This window comes from Aspergillus pseudoviridinutans (assembly GCF_018340605.1).
Source record: "Aspergillus pseudoviridinutans IFM 55266 DNA, scaffold_3, whole genome shotgun sequence".
NCBI lineage: Eukaryota > Fungi > Ascomycota > Eurotiomycetes > Eurotiales > Aspergillaceae > Aspergillus > Aspergillus pseudoviridinutans.
In genome coordinates, this window is record NW_025091283.1 from 3,531,630 (window position 1) to 3,551,218 (window position 19,589).

The 19,589-nt window shown below is 48.9% G+C and overlaps 7 protein-coding genes across 7 annotated transcripts; 5 read left to right on the plus strand and 2 right to left on the minus strand.

Annotated features, from left to right (window-relative positions):
• Positions 1-383: 383 nt before the first annotated feature.
• Asppvi_004982 (proteasome regulatory particle base subunit RPN1) lies at positions 384-3,400 on the plus strand (the record flags this gene model as incomplete). Its single annotated transcript, XM_043300921.1, has 5 exons — positions 384-531; positions 624-688; positions 758-922; positions 992-3,301; positions 3,371-3,400. 5 exons carry the CDS (start codon positions 384-386, stop codon positions 3,398-3,400), a joined length of 2,718 nt encoding a protein of 905 aa, XP_043156856.1.
• A 540-nt stretch (positions 3,401-3,940) lies between these two features.
• Asppvi_004983 (protein kinase RIO2) lies at positions 3,941-5,346 on the plus strand (the record flags this gene model as incomplete). Its single annotated transcript, XM_043300922.1, has 3 exons — positions 3,941-4,003; positions 4,082-4,226; positions 4,298-5,346. The coding sequence occupies 3 exons, from the start codon at positions 3,941-3,943 to the stop codon at positions 5,344-5,346; spliced, it is 1,257 nt and encodes a 418-aa protein (XP_043156857.1).
• A 314-nt stretch (positions 5,347-5,660) lies between these two features.
• Asppvi_004984 (mitochondrial 54S ribosomal protein uL23m) lies at positions 5,661-6,442 on the plus strand (the record flags this gene model as incomplete). Its single annotated transcript, XM_043300923.1, has 3 exons — positions 5,661-5,749; positions 5,849-6,139; positions 6,211-6,442. The coding sequence occupies 3 exons, from the start codon at positions 5,661-5,663 to the stop codon at positions 6,440-6,442; spliced, it is 612 nt and encodes a 203-aa protein (XP_043156858.1).
• A 420-nt stretch (positions 6,443-6,862) lies between these two features.
• On the minus strand, positions 6,863-9,791 carry Asppvi_004985 (putative LON domain serine protease; the record flags this gene model as incomplete). Its single annotated transcript, XM_043300924.1, has 3 exons — positions 6,863-6,950; positions 7,015-9,253; positions 9,320-9,791. 3 exons carry the CDS (start codon positions 9,789-9,791, stop codon positions 6,863-6,865), a joined length of 2,799 nt encoding a protein of 932 aa, XP_043156859.1.
• Positions 9,792-10,550: 759 nt separating this feature from the next.
• Positions 10,551-11,640, plus strand: Asppvi_004986 (porphobilinogen deaminase; the record flags this gene model as incomplete). The annotated part of the gene is made up of 2 exons (XM_043300925.1): positions 10,551-10,839; positions 10,904-11,640. The coding sequence occupies 2 exons, from the start codon at positions 10,551-10,553 to the stop codon at positions 11,638-11,640; spliced, it is 1,026 nt and encodes a 341-aa protein (XP_043156860.1).
• Positions 11,641-12,008: 368 nt separating this feature from the next.
• Asppvi_004987 (IGBP1/TAP42 family protein) lies at positions 12,009-13,191 on the minus strand (the record flags this gene model as incomplete). Its single annotated transcript, XM_043300926.1, has 3 exons — positions 12,009-12,587; positions 12,640-12,916; positions 12,980-13,191. 3 exons carry the CDS (start codon positions 13,189-13,191, stop codon positions 12,009-12,011), a joined length of 1,068 nt encoding a protein of 355 aa, XP_043156861.1.
• Positions 13,192-13,765: 574 nt separating this feature from the next.
• Positions 13,766-19,221, plus strand: Asppvi_004988 (putative RNA helicase/RNAse III; the record flags this gene model as incomplete). Its single annotated transcript, XM_043300927.1, has 16 exons — positions 13,766-14,016; positions 14,070-14,266; positions 14,343-14,446; positions 14,495-14,760; positions 14,809-14,916; positions 14,966-15,647; positions 15,700-15,758; positions 15,809-15,878; positions 15,937-16,005; positions 16,059-16,241; positions 16,294-17,364; positions 17,426-17,826; positions 17,888-18,404; positions 18,479-18,664; positions 18,717-18,869; positions 18,922-19,221. 16 exons carry the CDS (start codon positions 13,766-13,768, stop codon positions 19,219-19,221), a joined length of 4,617 nt encoding a protein of 1,538 aa, XP_043156862.1.
• Positions 19,222-19,589: the final 368 nt, after the last annotated feature.

The following is a 19,589-nucleotide window of genomic DNA, read 5'->3' on the forward strand; positions in this document are numbered from 1 at the left end:
ATGCTCCCTTTCCCTAGGCCATGGACATTGGCATATTCAACTTTAGCAATTCCATGACAACACCCAGATCAACCTGTTTGCTATAGTTTGACATCTTTCCTGGAAAGTGAGAGGCATATCTCGGCGGTGAAGTAGCCTTACATAAGCGGGAGGAAGCTCCACTGTAGCGCAACGCCCAAGCGGCGATGAGCGTGAGCTCTCTGGCTTTCCATCAACAAGCTCCGGATTCGTTCTCTGCTCCATCCATCAGTGTGCAGAGATCTCATTAATACGCTGTCTGCTGCTGTATCTGAGATCATAAGCAGCTTCTACGAATCTTTCCATCCTACCTTTTTACCTTCCTCACTCAAACCGAGACCAACTCGCCAGGTACCCCGTCAGAAATGGCGAAAGAAGGCGAGAGGTCAGCTCCCGCCGACAAGGGCAAGGGCAAGGTCGATGATGTGAAGGATTTGCCCGGAGGGAAGAAGACACAGAACGATGAGAAGTCACAAGCGACTGGAAAAAAGAAAGAGGAGGAGTCGAAGGAGGGTATGTCATAAATCCACCCATAGAATCGCTAGGCCGCCGTCCCGAACGGCGTTTTTGCTGCAACAGAAGAGTTAACGCTGGGGTTATTTTAGAGGAACTCAGCGAAGAAGATCAGCAGCTGAAGAGCGAGCTTGAGATGCTCGTTGAGAGATTAAAGGTATAAGGTCGAGCTGAAATCTCAATTTGTTGGCCGATGACGTTAACCCATATGTCTCGTCTTCATCAGGAACCGGATACGTCGCTCTACGCTCCTGCCTTAGATGCGATCAAGAATTTCATAAAGACGTCGACTTCTTCTATGACCGCCGTGCCCAAACCACTCAAATTTCTTAGACCGCACTACGATGAACTGACAGAGATCTACGAGAAGTGGTCGGCAGGCGCTGTCAAGGTTGGTTAACCTGCAAATTCTCGTCTGTGTTAAAGCTTTTTCCTGATACAATGGGCTTTTTTTATTTAGGACTCACTGGCGGATATGCTGTCTGTTCTCGGGATGACGTACGGGGACGAGGAGAAGCTCGAGACACTCAAGTATCGCCTTCTCACCAAGGCAGAAGATCTCGGCTCGTGGGGTCACGAATATATTAGGCATCTGGCTTTGGAGATTGGCCAAGAGTACCAAAACAGGTTGAACGCAGAGAAAGATGTACAGGACCTGATCGATCTCTCACTGTCGCTTGTCCCCTACTTCCTGAGTCATAATGCGGAAGCCGATGCTGTTGACCTCCTTAGTGAGCTGGAAATCATTGAGGAGATCCCCCGCTTTCTCGACGAGAACAATTATTCGAGAGTCTGTCTGTATATGGTCAGCATGGTTAACCTCCTCACCTATCCTGAAGATCAGCAGTTCCTCCGGACGGCACACGAGATCTATGTCCGCTACAAGGAGCTCACAAAAGCGATCGTGCTTGCCATTCGACTAAATGACACCGATCTTATCAAGAGTGACATCAACGCTACTTCTGATCCAGTACTCAAGAACCAAATGGCTTTCCTGGTCGCCAGACAGCAAATTTGGCTCGATATGCCCGAAGAAGAGGAGAACGCATCCTTCATGGACTGTCTCAACAATACATTGATCTCTAAGCATTTCAAATCGCTGGGCAAAGAGCTTGATATTCTTGAACCCAAAAATCCAGAGGACATTTACAAGACGCACCTGGAAAGCAGCCGAGGCGCTGGTTTGACGAATGTTGACTCTGCGAGACATAATTTGGCAAGCGCCTTTGTGAACGCTTTTGTCAATGCTGGCTTTGGTAAAGACAACCTGATGCTAGGAGAGGATGACAAGGGAAGTTGGATCTGGAAGACAAAGGATGATGGCATGCTGTCGACAACGGCTTCTTTCGGCATGCTCCTGTCGAAGGACACTGACTCTGGCTTGGACAGAATTGACAAGTTTACCTACGCTACCGAAGAGCAAATCAAGGCTGGTGCTTTGCTGGGTACAGGTATGATCGGTTCCGGCGTACGATTAGAGGCGGACCCCGTTCTGGCTCTCTTGGGCGACCCCGAAGTCTGGCAAGAAAAGAGCGTACCGGTCAGAGTCGCTGCCATCATGGGTCTTGGTTTGGCCTACGCTGGCTCCAATAAGGAGGAGCTCCTGGAAATCCTGCTTCCCGTCGTTGAAGATGTCTCCCTGGATATGCAGCTCTCGGCAATGGCGGCTGTCTCACTAGGTCTTATTTTCGTTGGCTCTTCGAATCATCAAGTCAGCGAAGCCATTGCTACGACCTTGATGGATGAGGAGCGCCAGAAGCATCTGAAAGATAAATGGACCCGCTTCATGGCTCTTGGTTTGGCCCTACTGTACTTCGGCCGCCAGGAGGAGGTCGACGTCATTCTCGACATTCTCAAGGCCGTCGACCACCCAATGGCCAAGCCGACCTCCGTTCTTGCCTCGGTCTGTGCCTGGGCAGGAACTGGCACGGTGTTGAAGCTGCAGGAACTTCTCCACATTTGTAATGACCTTATTGAAGAGAATGACGAGAAGAAAGGAGATGAACTTGTCCAATCGTACGCTGTCTTAGGTCTGTCTCTCATCGCTATGGGCGAGGAAGTCGGGCAGGATATGATTCTCAGACAGTTCGGTCATCTTATGCACTACGGTGCCAGCAACATCCGAAAGGCGGTCCCTCTTGCAATGGGTCTGATCAGCCCCAGCAACCCACAGATGAAGGTCTACGATACACTGTCGCGGTACAGCCACGACAATGACAATGATGTCGCCATCAACGCGATCTTCGCCATGGGTCTCTGTGGAGCGGGTACCAATAATGCCCGTCTTGCGCAGTTGCTGAGGCAATTAGCAAGCTACTACCACCGTGACCAAAACTCATTATTCATGGTCCGCATCGCCCAGGGTCTTCTTCACATGGGTAAGGGCACGATGACCCTGAACCCGTTCCACACCGACCGTCAAGTTCTTTCACGTGTAGCAGCCGCTGGCCTACTCACTGTCGTTGTATCTTTGATCGACGCCAAACAATTCATCCTTGCCGAACATCACTACCTCCTGTACTTCCTTATCACCGCCATGTACCCACGATTCCTCGTTACGCTTGACGAGGACCTCCAACCACTCACTGTGAACGTACGTGTGGGTCAGGCTGTGGATGTGGTTGGCCAAGCCGGTCGTCCCAAGACGATCACCGGCTGGCAAACGCAGAGCACTCCTGTTCTTCTGTCCTACGGTGAAAGAGCAGAACTGGAGGATGAGAAATACATTCCCCTTAGTAGCACCCTTGAAGGCCTTGTGATCTTACGAAAGGTAAGCTCCTGAATGATGCTTCTGATGAAATTTCTTAACTCGTCCTGATGACTAACTGGCATTATTTAGAACCCTGATTGGCAAGAGAATTCCGCTTGATTGAAACGATGATTCGTAACACTTCTTTTGCAAGTTGGGCCGGGTGCGGGGGCAACCATATAGCGACCGATGAGGTTGGATCTAATGTATTTGAAACCGAATCGACAAATAACATGCCACGATCTAGTTCTAGACTATAAGCGACTGCGTGGTTCCGGATGGAACTCAATATGTAACTGGGTCGCGCGGAGGCGGATCGTATACAATTATAGATAAATCGGAGGGCAACAAAGGCGAATAATCTTCGTTCACGGACTGGGCGATTTACATAGGGTGTGGCTCCAATCATGAAGAAAACAATTATTGCTCTATAAGTACTTAGAGAACAATCAACGCAGATTATCGCGTTGTCAACGGCGTCTTGTAAAAGACGATATACCAAGGAAGTGCTCAAATAGGAAAATAGGGTATAGGGCTTCAAGCATGTAACTTTTTTCCCGCCATGACATCCGCAACAACGGCAGACGATAGAGTGACTGCTCGAACAATCTCTTTCTTTCACCGTCATAAAATCGCTTTTATCGCACTCTACGGACAAGAATGAAGCTCGATCCCAAAGCGATTCGATACCTCACTTCCGAGGATTTCCGCGTTCTCACTGCGGTATGCCTGCCATTTGCCCCGCCTTTGCTGCTTCTCATCACAGCTCGTTGTCTGACAGCTAACAAGAGCTCTACATAGGTGGAAACAGGAAGTAGAAATCATGAAGTCGTACCGACGCCCTTGATCGTACAACTCTCCGGCCTTCGGGGTGGCAGCGGAGTCCATCGGTCTATCTCCAACCTGGCTAAGACTAAGTTGATCGCGAAAGTGAAGAATGCGAAATGTACAGTTATTCGCACCTTAGTAGTGATATATCTGGAATAAATGTCTTTGCTAATTTTATTCTGCTTTCAGATGATGGCTACCGGCTCACTTACGGAGGTCTCGACTACCTGGCGCTGAACGCTCACCAGAAGCAGAAATGCATCTACTCCGTCGGAAACCAGATCGGTGTCGGGAAAGAGTCAGATATCGTCGTCGTCGCGAACAGTAAGGGAACGCAATGTATCTTGAAGATCCATCGTCTGGGCCGCATTTCCTTCCGAACAGTCAAGACGAACAGAGACTACCTGCGCAATCGGAGTACAGGTTCATGGATGTACATGTCGCGATTGGCGGCGATGAAAGAGTTCGCTTTTATGAAAGCTCTTCGAGAGAACGGGTTCTCAGTACCCGAACCTATTGCGCAGAACAGACACACGATCGTCATGAGCTTGATCGACGCATTCCCGCTACGACAGATTTCGAGAGTTCCCAAGCCTGCGTTACTGTATTCGGAGCTTATGGGTACGATCATGGAGCTTGCTCGGTTTGGCCTTATTCACGGTGACTACAACGAGTTCAACATCTTGATCAAAGAAGAAGAGGATCCCGATGCGAAGGGGAAAGCTCCTGCTGATGCGGAGAACGATGAGAATATCCGGCTGGTTCCGGTCATTATCGATTTCCCGCAGATGGTATCAATTGACCATCCAAACGCGGAGATGTATTTCGACCGCGACGTGAATTGCATCAAGCGCTATTTCCAACGAAAGTTCCATTTTGTGAGCGATGAGCCGGGCCCTTTCTTCGCGGATGCCAAAAAACAGCTCTTGAAGAATCCTGGGAAGCGGTTGGACGTTGAGGTAGAAGCGTCTGGTTTCTCGAGGAAGATGGCTCGCGAGCTGGAAGCCTACATGAAGGAAGTCGGCGCAAATGGGGATGGGGACGAGCCGAGAGAAGATGGAGACAGTGACGAGGAGGACGAAGAGTCAGGATCGGAGTTACAGGAAGAGGATGAACATGACGACCATGATCAAGAACGAGTGCGCGATTCTCTAACAGAAGAAATCAGTGAGAGTTCTCGGAAATTGGGAGAACTACATGTATCAGAGACATCTGAAGGGCGGCAGCCCTCAGCATGATAACGCAAAAGTCAATCAAGCTTATGATGATAATGAAAACACAACTCGATGTTTTGTTTCAATTTTAATTTTATAACTCTATGCTGAGCTCACATAAAATGTTGTAGATAGGGTCTTGTACTTCTTTTGTGAACATGGGCTATCGCAGCACTTTTATACGGTAGGCGGTGCGGCCACACGTGCATTTTTCCAAAAGTTCCGCCGAGTCGAGAGGATCCGGCAATCGAGCACGAATTCTATTCATATACCCATCACTTTTGCGCTTCTATCCGGTTTCCAATTTCACACTTGAAGCCTGGAGATATAGAGCCAAGATGGTGCGCAAATTTTCTAAATTTCCCAAAAAGCCCGAAGGCTGGGTGCCCCCTTCGGCGCCTCTGTCGATGCGGAAGCAGGTATTTCTGTAAGTTCACCAAGGCTGATTCAAACCTCAATGAGCCACCCCTGATTCCTCGCTTGGGCATCTGTGTTTTCTCGGGCTGACCATATAATCGCGATGTAGTCCTAACTTCACAATCGCCCTCATACGCACACCCTTCCTTCCCCCGCGATACGCCACATTCTACGTGCCCTTGAACTTCAACAAGCTGGATATGCGCGACTACCTGCAGCGCTTATACGGCGTCGGTGTCCTCCGCGTCCGCAGTTACGTTGAGCAACAGAAAGTGACCCGCTTGCGGCCCCTGGGCAAGTTCGGATACGGCCGTCTAAGGAGACCAATGTCGAAGAAGAAGATGACAGTGGAAATGAAAGAGCCCTTTGTGTGGCCCGAGGCGCCGACGGATATGTCACCGTATGTTTACCCTTTTTGCGTTTTTGTGGAATTCTGGCGACGTGGACGTGTGCTAATGTACTTTGGAACAGATGGGAGAAGGATCAGTACTTCAACGCGGAGAAGTATCAGGAAGAAATTCAACGCTCGCAACGACCCGACGCTGCCATGGAGCCCAACAAGGCCGAGCGCGAAGAATACGCAAAGGAGGCGAAGCAGCTGCTGGACGGCACGAAGACCTGGAGACCGACTTGGCAGGCATTGGGACTCCACTATGACCGGTCGATATTCAAAGCAGCCAAGGATTCGACATCAAGTTCATAGATGCCTTCCTTTTCTTTTCTGCTTCAGTCGTTCTGGGGATAGAAAAGCAGAAGCTTGCTTCTTTTCTGGGGCCGTTCCTTTCCCCGGATCCCTTTATTTTCCATGTTCATTAACCTTGTACCATATGTCGAAATTTCATGTGACTATAAATATGATATTCAGGGATGTAGCTTTTCACCGGAGACTTTAATCTCAGTATGTGCAAATTTAAGATGAACGTAACAGGGAAGTAGAACTAAGATGATCATTGAGGCTATTTAAGACGCTATGCTAGAGAGATTGGCTTTGAATGCGCTAATACAAAAGAGAGTGGCATGGTGATATGAGCCAAAATGGTCAATGGTCAGCGCAAGCAATGAAGAGGAATGCAAAAAGCATGAGTAGAATTCAGAGTAAAGGAGTTTAAGTCGAAGACGAACTCTACAGCCGGCTTTCGACAATGTTCATGTGGTGTTGTCCAGGCCAATGGGCATCAGGCCAGACTTGACGAATAGCTTCCCAAATATGCCTGTGGTCAACATATGTCAGTGATCAGTTACGCTTTTTCCACGTGAATATCAATCATGTCTTACCTGACATAGACAATCTGCAAGCCATCATGGACCTCCTGCGGTACATCCTTAACATCCTTCCGATTCTGCTCGGGTAGAAGAACAGTCTTGACACCGGCGCGCAGTGCACCAATCAGTTTCTCTTTAATACCTCCAACAGGCATCACCCGTCCTCGCAGGGAGACTTCGCCGGTCATGGCAATCTGAGGAGGGACAGCTTTGCCTGTGAAAAGGGAGATCAACCCGAGTGTGTGAGCAAGTCCAGCAGAGGGACCATCCTTGGGAATCGCTCCTGCTGGGCAGTGGACATGCAAGCTTCGGTTCTTCATGATGTCCTCGTTGGGATCGTGAGTAAGACCGAGCTCAAAAGAATGAGCTTTGACCCAGGTCAAGGCAACTTCCACACTCTCCTTCAGAACATCGCCAAGCTTGCCTGTAAGCTGAACGCGACCGTTGCCAGGCATGTCTGCAACCTCAATGAACAAGATACTACCCTGGCCCCCAGTCGAGTACGCGACAAGACCAGTTACGACGCCTGGCCGACCATGCTTCTCCGCAATCTCTTCGTCAAAACGTTCAATTCCGAGAATTTCTTCCAGGTCGCCAAGGGCAACCACAGGGTTGTACGTATCTAACCTGCCATTATCAACCGCATCTGCATATTGAACAGCCTTGTGTCGACAAATTGAGCCCAACTCGCGCTCAAGGTTCCGCACACCCGACTCTCTTGTGTAAGAGGTGATGACTTTATCGACGACCTCGTCAGAAAGAATGACTTGACCCTCGGACAAGCCATTGGCTCTGATCTGCTTTGGAATCAGATGTCGCTTGGCGATATGTCTCTTTTCAACAGTCGTGTAACCGGATAAAGTAATTGTCTCCATGCGATCGAGTAGCGGCGCGGGTATGGTATCAAGAGAATTGGCAGTGGCTATGAAGAGAACCTTGCTCAGGTCAATTGGGATGTTGATGTAATGATCGACAAATGTGTAGTTCTGCTCAGGATCCAGGACCTCCAGCATTGCTGCGGATGGATCCCCTTGAAAATTGGCGCCGCCCACTTTATCGATTTCATCAAGGAGGAATACAGGATTTGCAACGCCAACCTTCTTGAGACCGTTCACGATCAGGCCAGGCATAGCAGCGACGTAGGTTCTCCGATGGCCTCGGATTTCAGCCTCGTCCCTCACACCACCAAGCGAAATCCTATGGAACTTGCGTCCGAGAGACGTGGCCACGGATCTTGCCAAACTCGTCTTGCCAGTACCAGGTGGACCAACGAGCAGCAGGATCGGAGACTTATCAGCCATACGTCTTGACTGAAGCAGATTTAATTTTGCTTCAAGGGAGACTCTGTCTGACTCGGACAAAACAGGCATGTCCTTCTCGACATGCGCTTCATTGGCAGCATCAAGTTCCTTGGTGAGTGCAGCAATTTGCCGCTCAACATCTTGATTGGTTGACTGCTTTAGTCGCAAGACAGCCAAGTATTCAAGCAGTCTCTTCTTGATCGTCTCAAGACCGTAATGGTCCTCATCCAACTGCTTCCTTGCTCTCTTCAGCGTCTCGGGCCCGAGTTTGTCCTCGGTGACCTTGGTCCAGGGAATATCGGCGATGTTTTCGAGATATGTTCGGCAGACGCCATATTCGGCGTTTGCCGGGTTCATCTTTCGAAGACGTCTCAATTCCTTGTCAGCCACCTTCCGAGCCTCGGGACTGAGCTCCGCCTCCTGGAGCCTCTTTTGCAGTTCATCGACCTCGTTTGTCTCCTTTTCGTCCTCGTTGTTACGCCCGCTTGCGGCTCCAGGGGGGGTCAAGCCCGTCAAGCCGGCCATGGCTCGCCTTGCCAACAACTCACGATCTCGAGGATCGATCTGACTAATATCAAACGGAGAATTGGGTGGGAATGACGAGGTGGAGATCGTAGTAACTTTGACGTTGTTCTTGATTCCTTGAACCTGTCGGCCCAAAAGCTCGACGACTCTTTCCAACCTAGTTCTCAGAGCGAAAGAAGCCAATACGCGAAGTTTCTCCTCGAAGGTAGGATCAGCTACATCTGCCATAAAGTCCGCCAAATTGCCCGCCTGCGACAAATCCGTCTTAGCAATGTACACCTCGAATTTGCGAGCAACGAGCGGCGACAGGCGCGGGCCAGTCGAAGGTAGTAGAGACGACAGTCGTAGGAGAGTTATGAGTTCGCGAGATAGTTGTCTCAACTGGTGGAACAACTCAACGGTCTCTGCATCGTTGGAAATGGCATCTATCGACTTGTTATTAGCTGCGATGAAGAATATACCTTTAACGGCAAATAGCTTTCTGCACCAACCTCGTTCATTGTGTAGTACCACCTCTGCCTCGAAAAAGAGCCTCTCCTTCAAGATGTGCTTGATGGTGAAACGTTGAACCCCTTGGACGACGAGGAACGGCTCTGCATAGGCACGTCGTTGCACCCCTATCACTTTGCCAACCGTGCCGTACCGGAAGAGATCCTCCTTTCTTGCCTGACCTGCATCTATAGCATCGTATTCCTCCTTCTTAGCACCATCCAAACTTCCATCATCGATCAGCTGCTGGCCGTCGTTGCTCAGCAATGGCGAACTCAAAGGTACACAACCGAATGTGATAGAGTTCCCATCCCGCTTTCCCAGATTTGTCTGATCAAGAAGAGTTGAGAGAAGGTTGGCAAGATCAGGGCGATTTGACACCGGTATGCGTAGAGTGACGCCAGGGAGCAATACGGAGCCTTTGGGTAAAGGGACTAAAGCTAACTTCGTCGCTCTTCCGTTGTTGGAACCCATTTCGGCCACCCAAATCCGAAGACACAACTTGTGTCAATATCAAACAGAGCTATTAGTACAGGAGCACGAGGATACAGCGTTCGTTTGAAGCCAGTTAATTAACATAAATGGGCTGTAGGGTGTCGGACGATTGGTTTTAAAAGGCCGCGGAGAGGTTCCAGAACTCCATGGATGTAGTCCGTGACTCTGGGGAGGCGATTGAAGCGATAAGCGCTTCCCGAAGCCGAGGTTCGCCTGATCTACGTCAGTCGAATCCGGGGATTGATGTACCAGCCCCAAACTGTTGACCTGGTTGTGGCAGATTGGATACACGTCAATAGACCAGTTCAAGTAGTATCAATGCAAGCTTCTCAGTACGCGTCACTAAATTTTCTGTGGTCTGAAGTGATAGAGGAACCGTCATGCAGTCACTCCATCTCTTGATGATGGATCACGGGGATCTGTATGAGTATTTCACCCGTCGTAAGATAACTTTACGGTTATTGGTACCTTACGGTACACCCTGTGACAGTACCTCAGAGCGGAAGGCGGTAATCACCGTTAGTTACTGATTGCCCGCCAGAGCGGCTTCAAATTTCCCAGAGATTCTTCTGATTACAGAGATACTTGATTAGCTTTCAACTTGAAGACACGACCCTTTAAATTCTTGTTCTCTAGATATTCTGCACATTTATCTCTGTTGACTAAACCTTTCGATCGTCTGCAGTGCCGTCCCGAAGCAAAGCTCATCCCCCTCCCCTTGTTGAAACACTTATCGCAATGGCATCTGCCCCTCCTTCCTCCGAGGCCGCAAATTCCTCGTCGCGGAGGACCTTCACGATAGGGACACGCAAATCTAAGCTTGCTCTCATGCAAACCGACCTGGTTCTGGCAGCGCTGAAGAAGTCATACCCGGAATATACATTTCAAATACACTCTCAGGAGACAGCGGGTGATAAGAATACTGTTATTGCTCTCCGCGAATTCACTACAAAGAACMTCTGGACGCAGGAGTTGGAAGAGCTTTTGATGGCTGGTGATGTTGATCTTATTGTTCATTCATTGAAGGGTAGGTCTATCACGCCTGCCTCAGATTGCTATAATGCTTGCTACTGACCGATAATCGATTTTAGATGTACCAACTCAACTACCTTCCTCATGTACATTGGGCCCCATGATGGAGAGAGAAGATACAAGGGATGTTCTGGTGATGAAGAAAGGATTGCCCAACATGACCTTCTCCGAGATGCCCGCAGGGTCGGTCGTGGGTACTTCATCCATCCGCCGCACTGCTCAACTCGCCCGCCGGTACCCTCACCTGAAGGTCCAGGATGTGCGCGGCAACATCGGCACTCGGTTAGCAAAACTAGATGCTKAGGATGGCCCGTTTACTTGCATAATCTTGGCTGCGGCCGGTCTGTTGAGGCTAGGACTGGAGGACCGCATATCCCAGTATCTTGACTCTAAGAATGGCGGGATGCTCTACGCAGTTGGCCAAGGAGCACTTGGTGTTGAGATTCGCAAAGACGATAAGCTTCTGCGTGATATGCTCAAGTCTATCGGTCATCACGAAACGACTATGGCCTGCCTCGCAGAGCGAAGCCTCTTGCGAACTCTTGAGGGTGGCTGCAGTGCCCCTCTTGGTGTTGAGACGGAGTGGGTCCAGGATTTCGATGGGTTATCCAAGCTGAGAATGAGGGCCATAGTCGTCAGCGTTGACGGTCGTGAAAGTGCTGAGGTTGAAGTAGACGGATCAGTTGATACGGCAGAATCCGCTGAAGAATTCGGTGTGACCGTTGCGAAGGCACTGGTAGAAAAGGGCGCAGGGGAGATCCTTGCGGAGATCCAACGCAAAAAGCTCACACCTTGAGGACAAACTGTCGGTGGATGAGCAAAGTATCCGATCTCACCGAAGTGGAGATGCTGGTCTTCTCCCTAGTCTTAGCAAGAAGACAGTGGGCCGATACGCCATGTATACCCCATGTAAAAACATATAATGCACAAGCCCAGCTTGTATAGGTGTATATAAGCACGTTCTTCCGCCTCATCCCAGGCATTTTTTCCTTGAAAAAGAATAACCCCTTTGAATTTTCTCGACATGACAAATAGGAGACGTATTTTACTGCGGGTTTAGTTGTTATTATTAGCAACGACTTGCATTGCACGACGAGGGATATCGGCTCCAAAAGCGTCCATTTCTAGGCACATCTCATGTTGACGAACTTCAACGGCAAGACATCATCCCCTATTCAAGGTGTTCCCGGAGCCTCTTGGGTTCGCTTCCGTGAATTCGTCCCAGGCTCGAGCCTTCATTGTCTCTTCGTCTGCCTTTTCCATATCATCCTCGTCTATTTCCTCTTTCATACCGGACTTCTCTCCACCCTCAATTATACCACCTCTTCTCTTTTCTTCTTCAAGATATTCATCAATCGTCATTGTGGGGAGATTATGGCCGGACCTAAACACGCCCTGTTGAAGTTGAGTGCGGCGATCCAGTAAAGTAAAAGGCTGCAATGGCTTTCCTTCTCTACTTAGTATCGCTCCGGACTTTCCACCTCTGAGGAGCTGAGACAAAGGCGGGTCAAGACGCTCCGAGTAACCTGATTCAGCATTGTTGCTTCGTCGCCTGGGGTCGTCCTGCGGGAGCTCAGCGGGATTGGGAGGGTTATTGCGAATTGCTGAAAGCATTGAGAGTTCTTGCGCGAGTAAATCCATCGACTGGAAGGTTTGATGCGTGTACAGATTGATCTCTGCCAAGTAAAGTTTCCGGACGTCTTCGTCATCACTTTGTAGTTGGCTCCGATTGTTAGAAAAATACTGATGAGACTGTAAGTAAGGCTCACGACCGCCGGAGAACCATTGAACAAACCTCAAGCCGTTGTTTCAGCTCTTTCTCCTCCCGAAATCTCGATAGCTTCACTTCTCTTCGGGTGGCTGCATCATTCGTCGGAGTCAGCGAGAACGACGTAGGATCCGATATGTAACGTTCGTGTAGCTTCTTCTCGTTGTCATTAAGCAGTCCATAGTCATCTAACCGCGAAAGGTATTTCTCGTATAGTTCCAAAGCACGCCGGAGGGTAGACTCCCGGTCTGAGGTATAGGTACGTTGGAGAATATCTGCGAGAAGATAATCCACTGTGAGGTACCTTTGCAGAGAAGTACAGTCATGAGCACAAGTTCGTCACAGCTTCAGCAGTAATTTCACTCACTGTATATCCCCTGTTGCAATATCCTCCAGAGGTTCGTTCGAGCTGAACAAGGAGAGTTGGCCAACGAGGCGCTGGCATTCCTCAAATTTCGCTATCGTTTCATTGACATCCTTGCGATAGGAGTCAGAATTGGAGTCGGGCCGCGACTCCAACGAGGCTTTCTCAGCCTTTGCAGCGGTAAATAGTGACCGGAGGCTTTGAGGTTGCTCCATCCTGGGCAATGACGATATGACAACGATAATCGACAAGGACAAGCTTCGTTGCGGTACCTGGCGATCGGGCCTGCGCAAAAATAATATTATCGGACTCGCCCCGCAGGCGCCAGATCCACGCCCCGCAATCAGTTGGTCAGAGCTCTTTCTTATCAACAACGCTGGGTCCGAGATAGACTCAGCATCGGACTCAAGAGCTAGCTTTCTTCACTACAGCTTCCATGATCATTATGAGTGACAATATATAAGAGATTTACATTAGAGCAGTAGCAGGTAACAGACTGAAACAGAGTCATCATGTCTCAGAGTCCTTGTTTTGTGTGCAAACCCTTCTGTTTGCGATCAATACGACTCAAACGACTAAGCTATAGAGCTTCCCTATTTTTTATACATTCACTCTATTTTCTCTCATTGTTTCCCTCTTCTACAAATACAGTTCTTCTTCTCCTCGTAATGAATGCAAACCTATCCATGCCCCCCTGTATACTTAATCATCTCCTCATGAAGTAAAAGCAATATATTTCTGCACTTCCTCCATCCTTTGCCAACTCAGCCATTTCAGAATTCGACAACCATGACTGAACAAATCTCTCTGGTGGATGGGTCGTCATCCTTGTCTTTGAAAGGCGAAGACTCCAGCAATGTTGCACTGTTACGAGATCTCTTCATAAACGATGTTACTGCAAACGACCCAGCAGACTCTAGTGCTGATGTTCACAAAGACGAGCTCTCTTCAGGCGACTCTGATAATGATAATGAAGACATTCCCAATCCAAATGATTTCTCACAGCGACGACGAGTCCAGAATGCTCAATTTGAAGCCCTGTCAGTACCATCGTTGGAGATACCTTGTAAACTACTGCTGACTTAGATGAAAGGCTGTCCAAGCGCACCGATATAGATTCCAACGATGCCGTGGATAGAGGGCCAATAGTTTTGTCAGATGGCGAGCTATCGATCGCTCATTTGGTCGCAAAGCAAGATCTGGGGAGCGGGTTGTTGGACCCGAGAGAATATCAGATTGAGTTGTTCGAACGGGCCAAGGCGCAGAACACAATTGCCGTTCTCGATACAGGTATTGCCGTTAAAGCGGGCTTTCAGTATTTTCCTTCTGTTGTTCAGTAAGTGAACCTTCTGCTAACCAATTGTAGGATCGGGAAAGACATTGATCGCCGTGCTTTTGCTGAGACATACCATCCTGAACGAGCTGGATAATCGCGCGAATGGAAAGCCGCATCGTGTATCGTTCTTTCTGGTATTTGTTTTGCTAGCCTTGGTGAGGAGTCTGCTAACTTGTTGCAAGGTCGACAGCGTCACACTCGCATATCAACAGGCCGCCGTTTTGCGCAATAACATTGACCAGAATGTCGCGCATTTCTTTGGAGCCATGGGCACTGACCTATGGGATAAACGGACCTGGGACGAGCATTTGCAGCAGAACATGGTGGTAGTTTGTACAGCGGAGATCCTGAACCAATGCTTGCTCAATTCATACGTAAAGATGGATCAAATAAACCTTCTGATCTTTGATGAAGCTCATCATGCGAAGAAAGATCACCCATATGCCCGGTTCGTGGTACACTTCAGACCGCAGAGCTAATACTAACTTTACCAAAGCATTATCAGGGATTCTTATTTCAAGGCACAGCCTTCTCAGCGTCCACGGGTCTTCGGAATGACAGCTTCGCCAATCGACACAAAAGGCGACATCACAGAAGCCGCAACGTATGTTCCCAGCCAGTGAGCAAGGGGATATTAGCCTGACCACTTGTAGGAGACTAGAGACTCTGTTGGATAGTCGAATCGCCACAACTTCAAAGATCACACTCCTGCGGGAAGTTGTCAGTCGCCCGATAGAGAAAGTGTGGGCATACAACAGGCTTGAGTCACCTTTCGCAACGGAACTTTATAAGCTCATGGATACTCGCTATGGCAATATCAAGGTACTCGAAGGAGTCTTTAGATTTGCCTGGCATGCCAGCTCAGAACTGGGAAAATGGTGTTCAGACAGAGCATGGTGGCATGCCTTGGCAGATGATGTGTTGCCTAAACTTGAGGGTAACATCAGCAAGCTTGCTGAGTCGAACACCTTAAATGGAGAACATGGTGCTGTTTTCAAGGATACTATACGCATCAGAGAAGCAAGTGAGACCGTCAAGAACTACTCTTTCGCTGATCCCAAGCTCCCAGGTGAACTTAGCCCTAAAGTGCAGCTTCTCCGCATGGAACTCAGCAAACACTTCAGTCGCGCCACAGAAACAAAATGTATTGTCTTTACGCAGAAGCGCTACACTGCCAAGATTCTCAATGAGCTTTTTACAGTTCTGAGCATTCCTCATTTGCGTCCAGGGGTTCTCATAGGCGTTAGACCCGGTGACATCGGTGGCATGAACATTACGTTTCGGCAACAGTTTCTTGCTTTAGTGAAATTCAGAACAGGAGAGATTAACTGCTTGGTGAGATACCCAGCGAAAATGCTTTAACTGTGGCTCGTTTGACGTGTAGAAGTTTGCTACATCAGTGGCGGAAGAAGGTCTCGATATACCAGATTGCAATCTGGTTGTCAGGTATGTTATGGCACCATTAATTTTCACGAATATTTAGTAACTCCACCAAGATTCGATCTGTATCGCACACTTATCCAGTATGTACAAAGTCGAGGAAGAGCTAGACATTGCACCTCCACGGTACGTTACTTAATCTGGTTGATTGTCCCGAGTAGCCTCTGACTTTGTCTACGCTCAGTACGCGATTATGGTCGAAAAGGACAATGCGGAGCATGAAGGACGGCTTAAAGAGGTTCGCGAGGCCGAAGTAAGTTTGGACTCTTAGATCTTGGTCCTCTTTGAACGGGTCTGATGGATCAGAAAATTATGCAGCGGTTCTGTGAAACTCTCCCCGAAGATCGAATACTGCACGGCAACGACCACGACTTGGATTCGCTACTTCAGGAAGAGGAAGGAAGACGAACCTTTACTGTGAAAAGCACCGGAGCAAAGCTCACATATCATTCCGCTATTGCAATTCTTGCGCGTTATGCCAGTTCTCTGGTAAGCTTTGTCACCTTGATCTTCATGAAAGTCTGATATCAACATTGGACAGCAATACGAGAAGGAAACCGTACCTCAAGTAACCTATGTGGTCTCGGCTGTTAGCAGTGCCTATGTTTGCGAAGTGATATTGCCTGAAAAGTCACCCTTTCGAGGACTCACTGGAAGCCCAGCAATGAGAAAGGCCGTCGCCAAACAATCTGCGGCTTTCGATACGTGCCTCATGCTCCGGAGAAACAGATTGCTTGATGATTATTTTAATTCGATTTATCATAGACGCTTGCCAGCAATGAGGAACGCAAAGTTAGCCATTACGTGCAAGCGAACGAACCAGTATGACATGTTGTTAAAGCCTTCCATCTGGGCTAGACAACGGACTGCAACAACTGACACGTTTTACGGGATTCACATGTCTCTCCTGCCTTCAAAACCCCTGAGTCGCGACCATAGACCCATACTCTTGCTGACCCGAGAAAAGTTGCCAGAGATTCCGGCGTTCTCAATCTACCTTGACGAGGACGTCGAGACTAAGGTCCTATCCAACCAACTGAAGCATGGCTTGCAAATATCGGTTGGCGAACTACAGTCGCTGACCACATTTACCCTTCGAATATTTCGGGACGTCTTCCACAAGGTTTATGAACATGACGTCCAGAAAATGCCTTACTGGCTTGCTCCAGCAGAGGCGCTCGATGGTCGAGGCAGGGGAACAAATCCTCGCGATTGTATTGACTGGGACACAATATCGTTTGTACATAATAACTATGAAATCCCTTTCTCTAGAGACCTGGACCCTGACTTCTTGGTGAATCGGTTTATATTCGACAACTGGGACGGGCGGTTCCGTTATTTCACAGTTGCTGTGGCTGATACATTGCGACCCTCTGATCCGCCGCCACCTTCGGTGCCACGCCGCAGGCATATGAACGATATTATGAACTACACACTGAGTCTGTCAAAGAATTCACGAGCCAGGTTTCTTTCCGGCTGCGACTGGAATCAGCCAGTCCTCCAGGCGGAGCTAGTCCGTCTTCGCCGGAATCTCCTGGATAAGATGACCACCCAGGAGAAAGAGACGCAATCTGGGTGTTTTATATGTGCCGAGCCGCTGAGGATATCTGCTGTTAGTTGACCCTTCATGCCCATAATTAGCGCATATGTTGGTATGCTAACGTATGGCGAAGATCCCTGCTTCAACAGCGTCTACCTGTCTCGCATTTCCAGCAATCATCACCAGACTGGACTCATATCTCATTGCTCTCGAAGCATGTGACGAACTTGATCTCGCTATTCGACCTGAGTTTGCCTTGGAGGCGTTTACGAAGGATTCGGACAACACTGAGGAGCATCGAGGCCAACAAATCCATTTCCAGCGAGGCATGGGCAAGAACTACGAGCGTTTAGAGTTTCTGGGAGATTGTTTTCTGAAAATGGCCACATCGATTGCGCTTTTCACTCAGAATCCAGATGACGACGAATTCGATTACCATGTGAACCGGATGTGCCTCATTTGCAACAAGAATCTCTTCAATACGGCCATTAAGAAGCAGATATACCGGTACATCCGTAGCCGGGGATTCTCGAGGTACGTCGATTCTCTAGACCGAGACTTGAACTTAGTAAGATGCTGACAGCTCGAATGGCAGGCATATATGGTATCCTGATGGTTTGACATTGTTGCATGGAAAGGACCACAGCAAAAAGCTCCTTTCCGAAGGAAAACATGCCCTTGGAGAAAAGACGATTGCTGACGTTTGTGAGGCCCTGATAGGAGCATCGTTGCTGTCAGGAGGCCCCGAACATAGATTTGACATGGCTACGAAAGCAGTGACTGCTCTGGTTGACAGCCCCAGCCACAGGGTCTCCTGTTGGAAGGAATATATCACTCTTTACACTATGCCAAAATACCAGGCCGAGAAATCCAGAGGATCTGAGGATGATCTCGCTCGCCATGTTGAGGAGGAGCTGGGATACCACTTCACTTATCCCAGACTCCTCGCATCCGCCATCACCCATCCGTCTCTCCCTTCGACGTGGGGCTACCGTGTGCCCTGCTACCAGCGACTTGAATTTCTCGGTGATTCGCTGCTAGATATGGTCTGCGTGGAGGACCTATTTCGTAGGTTTCCTGATCGAGACCCTCAATGGCTTACCGAGCATAAGGTAAGCTCAGAGCTGCGTTTTTCTTATCCCCTTCTCTTTCGTCCCGGAAAATAAGGCTGACTACAATCGTGCAGATGGCAATGGTATCAAATAAGTTCCTTGGCGCATTATCTGTGAAGTTGGGATTTCATAGGCGTATCATGGCTTTCAGTAACCCTCTACAGGCTCAGATTACTCACTATGTTGAGGAGATAGAGGCTGCACAGGCTGAAAGCCAGGGAGCGGTCGATTATTGGGTTGTTGCGAAGGATCCACCAAAAGTATTCTCACAGATATACCCTCGTCTATTCATGTTACTGACCTGGAATGTAGTGTTTGCCAGACATGGTCGAAGCATATCTCGGAGCCATTTTCGTGGACTCCAAGTTCGACTTTCAAGTAATAGAGGCGTTCTTCGAGCGCCAGATCAAACCATTCTTTGAGGACATGTCAATCTACGACACTTTTGCCAACAAGCACCCAACTGTAAGGCTGCTAATGGCCATTGTGTTCATACCTATGACTGATGGAACTTTAGACTTTCCTCCACAATAAGCTGACGAATGAGTACGGTTGTACAAACTACTGCTTAAAAGCAGGGGAATTGCCAACCATTGATGGAGCGCCAGCTGGCGTCCTAGCTGCTGTCATTGTGCACGGCAATGTGATTTCAGAGGCAAGGTGGTCTTCCAGTCGCCATGCAAAAGTGAAGGCAAGTGAGAAGGCTTTGACAGTGCTTGATGGTCTTCTGCCCTTTGAGTTCCGGCAGAAGTACCATTGCGATTGTAAAGAAATAAAGAATTCTTCCTGCGCGATGGAGATTGGGACTGCAATTTGATAATGCGTGTGGGTGAATATGCGAAGATAGTGCTAGATAAACAGATTCCAGAGGTTTTGTTAGCTTACAGAGAATGATGAGTATGCATACACGCAAGGTGGTTCTCATATTAAGCTCTGATCAATAAGACGTTGCTGTCGCACTCTGCTACCGATCTACAGCCCCGTGTATAGTATGAACCACGAGTAGGTAAGGTAAGGAAGGTGTCCTGCCAAGTGGAAACGAGCCTTGGGTAAGGACAACGATGACCCGAGGACACCGACAGGGAGCTAAGCCGTAATGGGGATAGCGCGGGATCACCCCCTGAAGTACCAGACAAGAAAAGAAAACACGCCTGCCGCGTCCCGCATGGCCGATAGTAATAATAA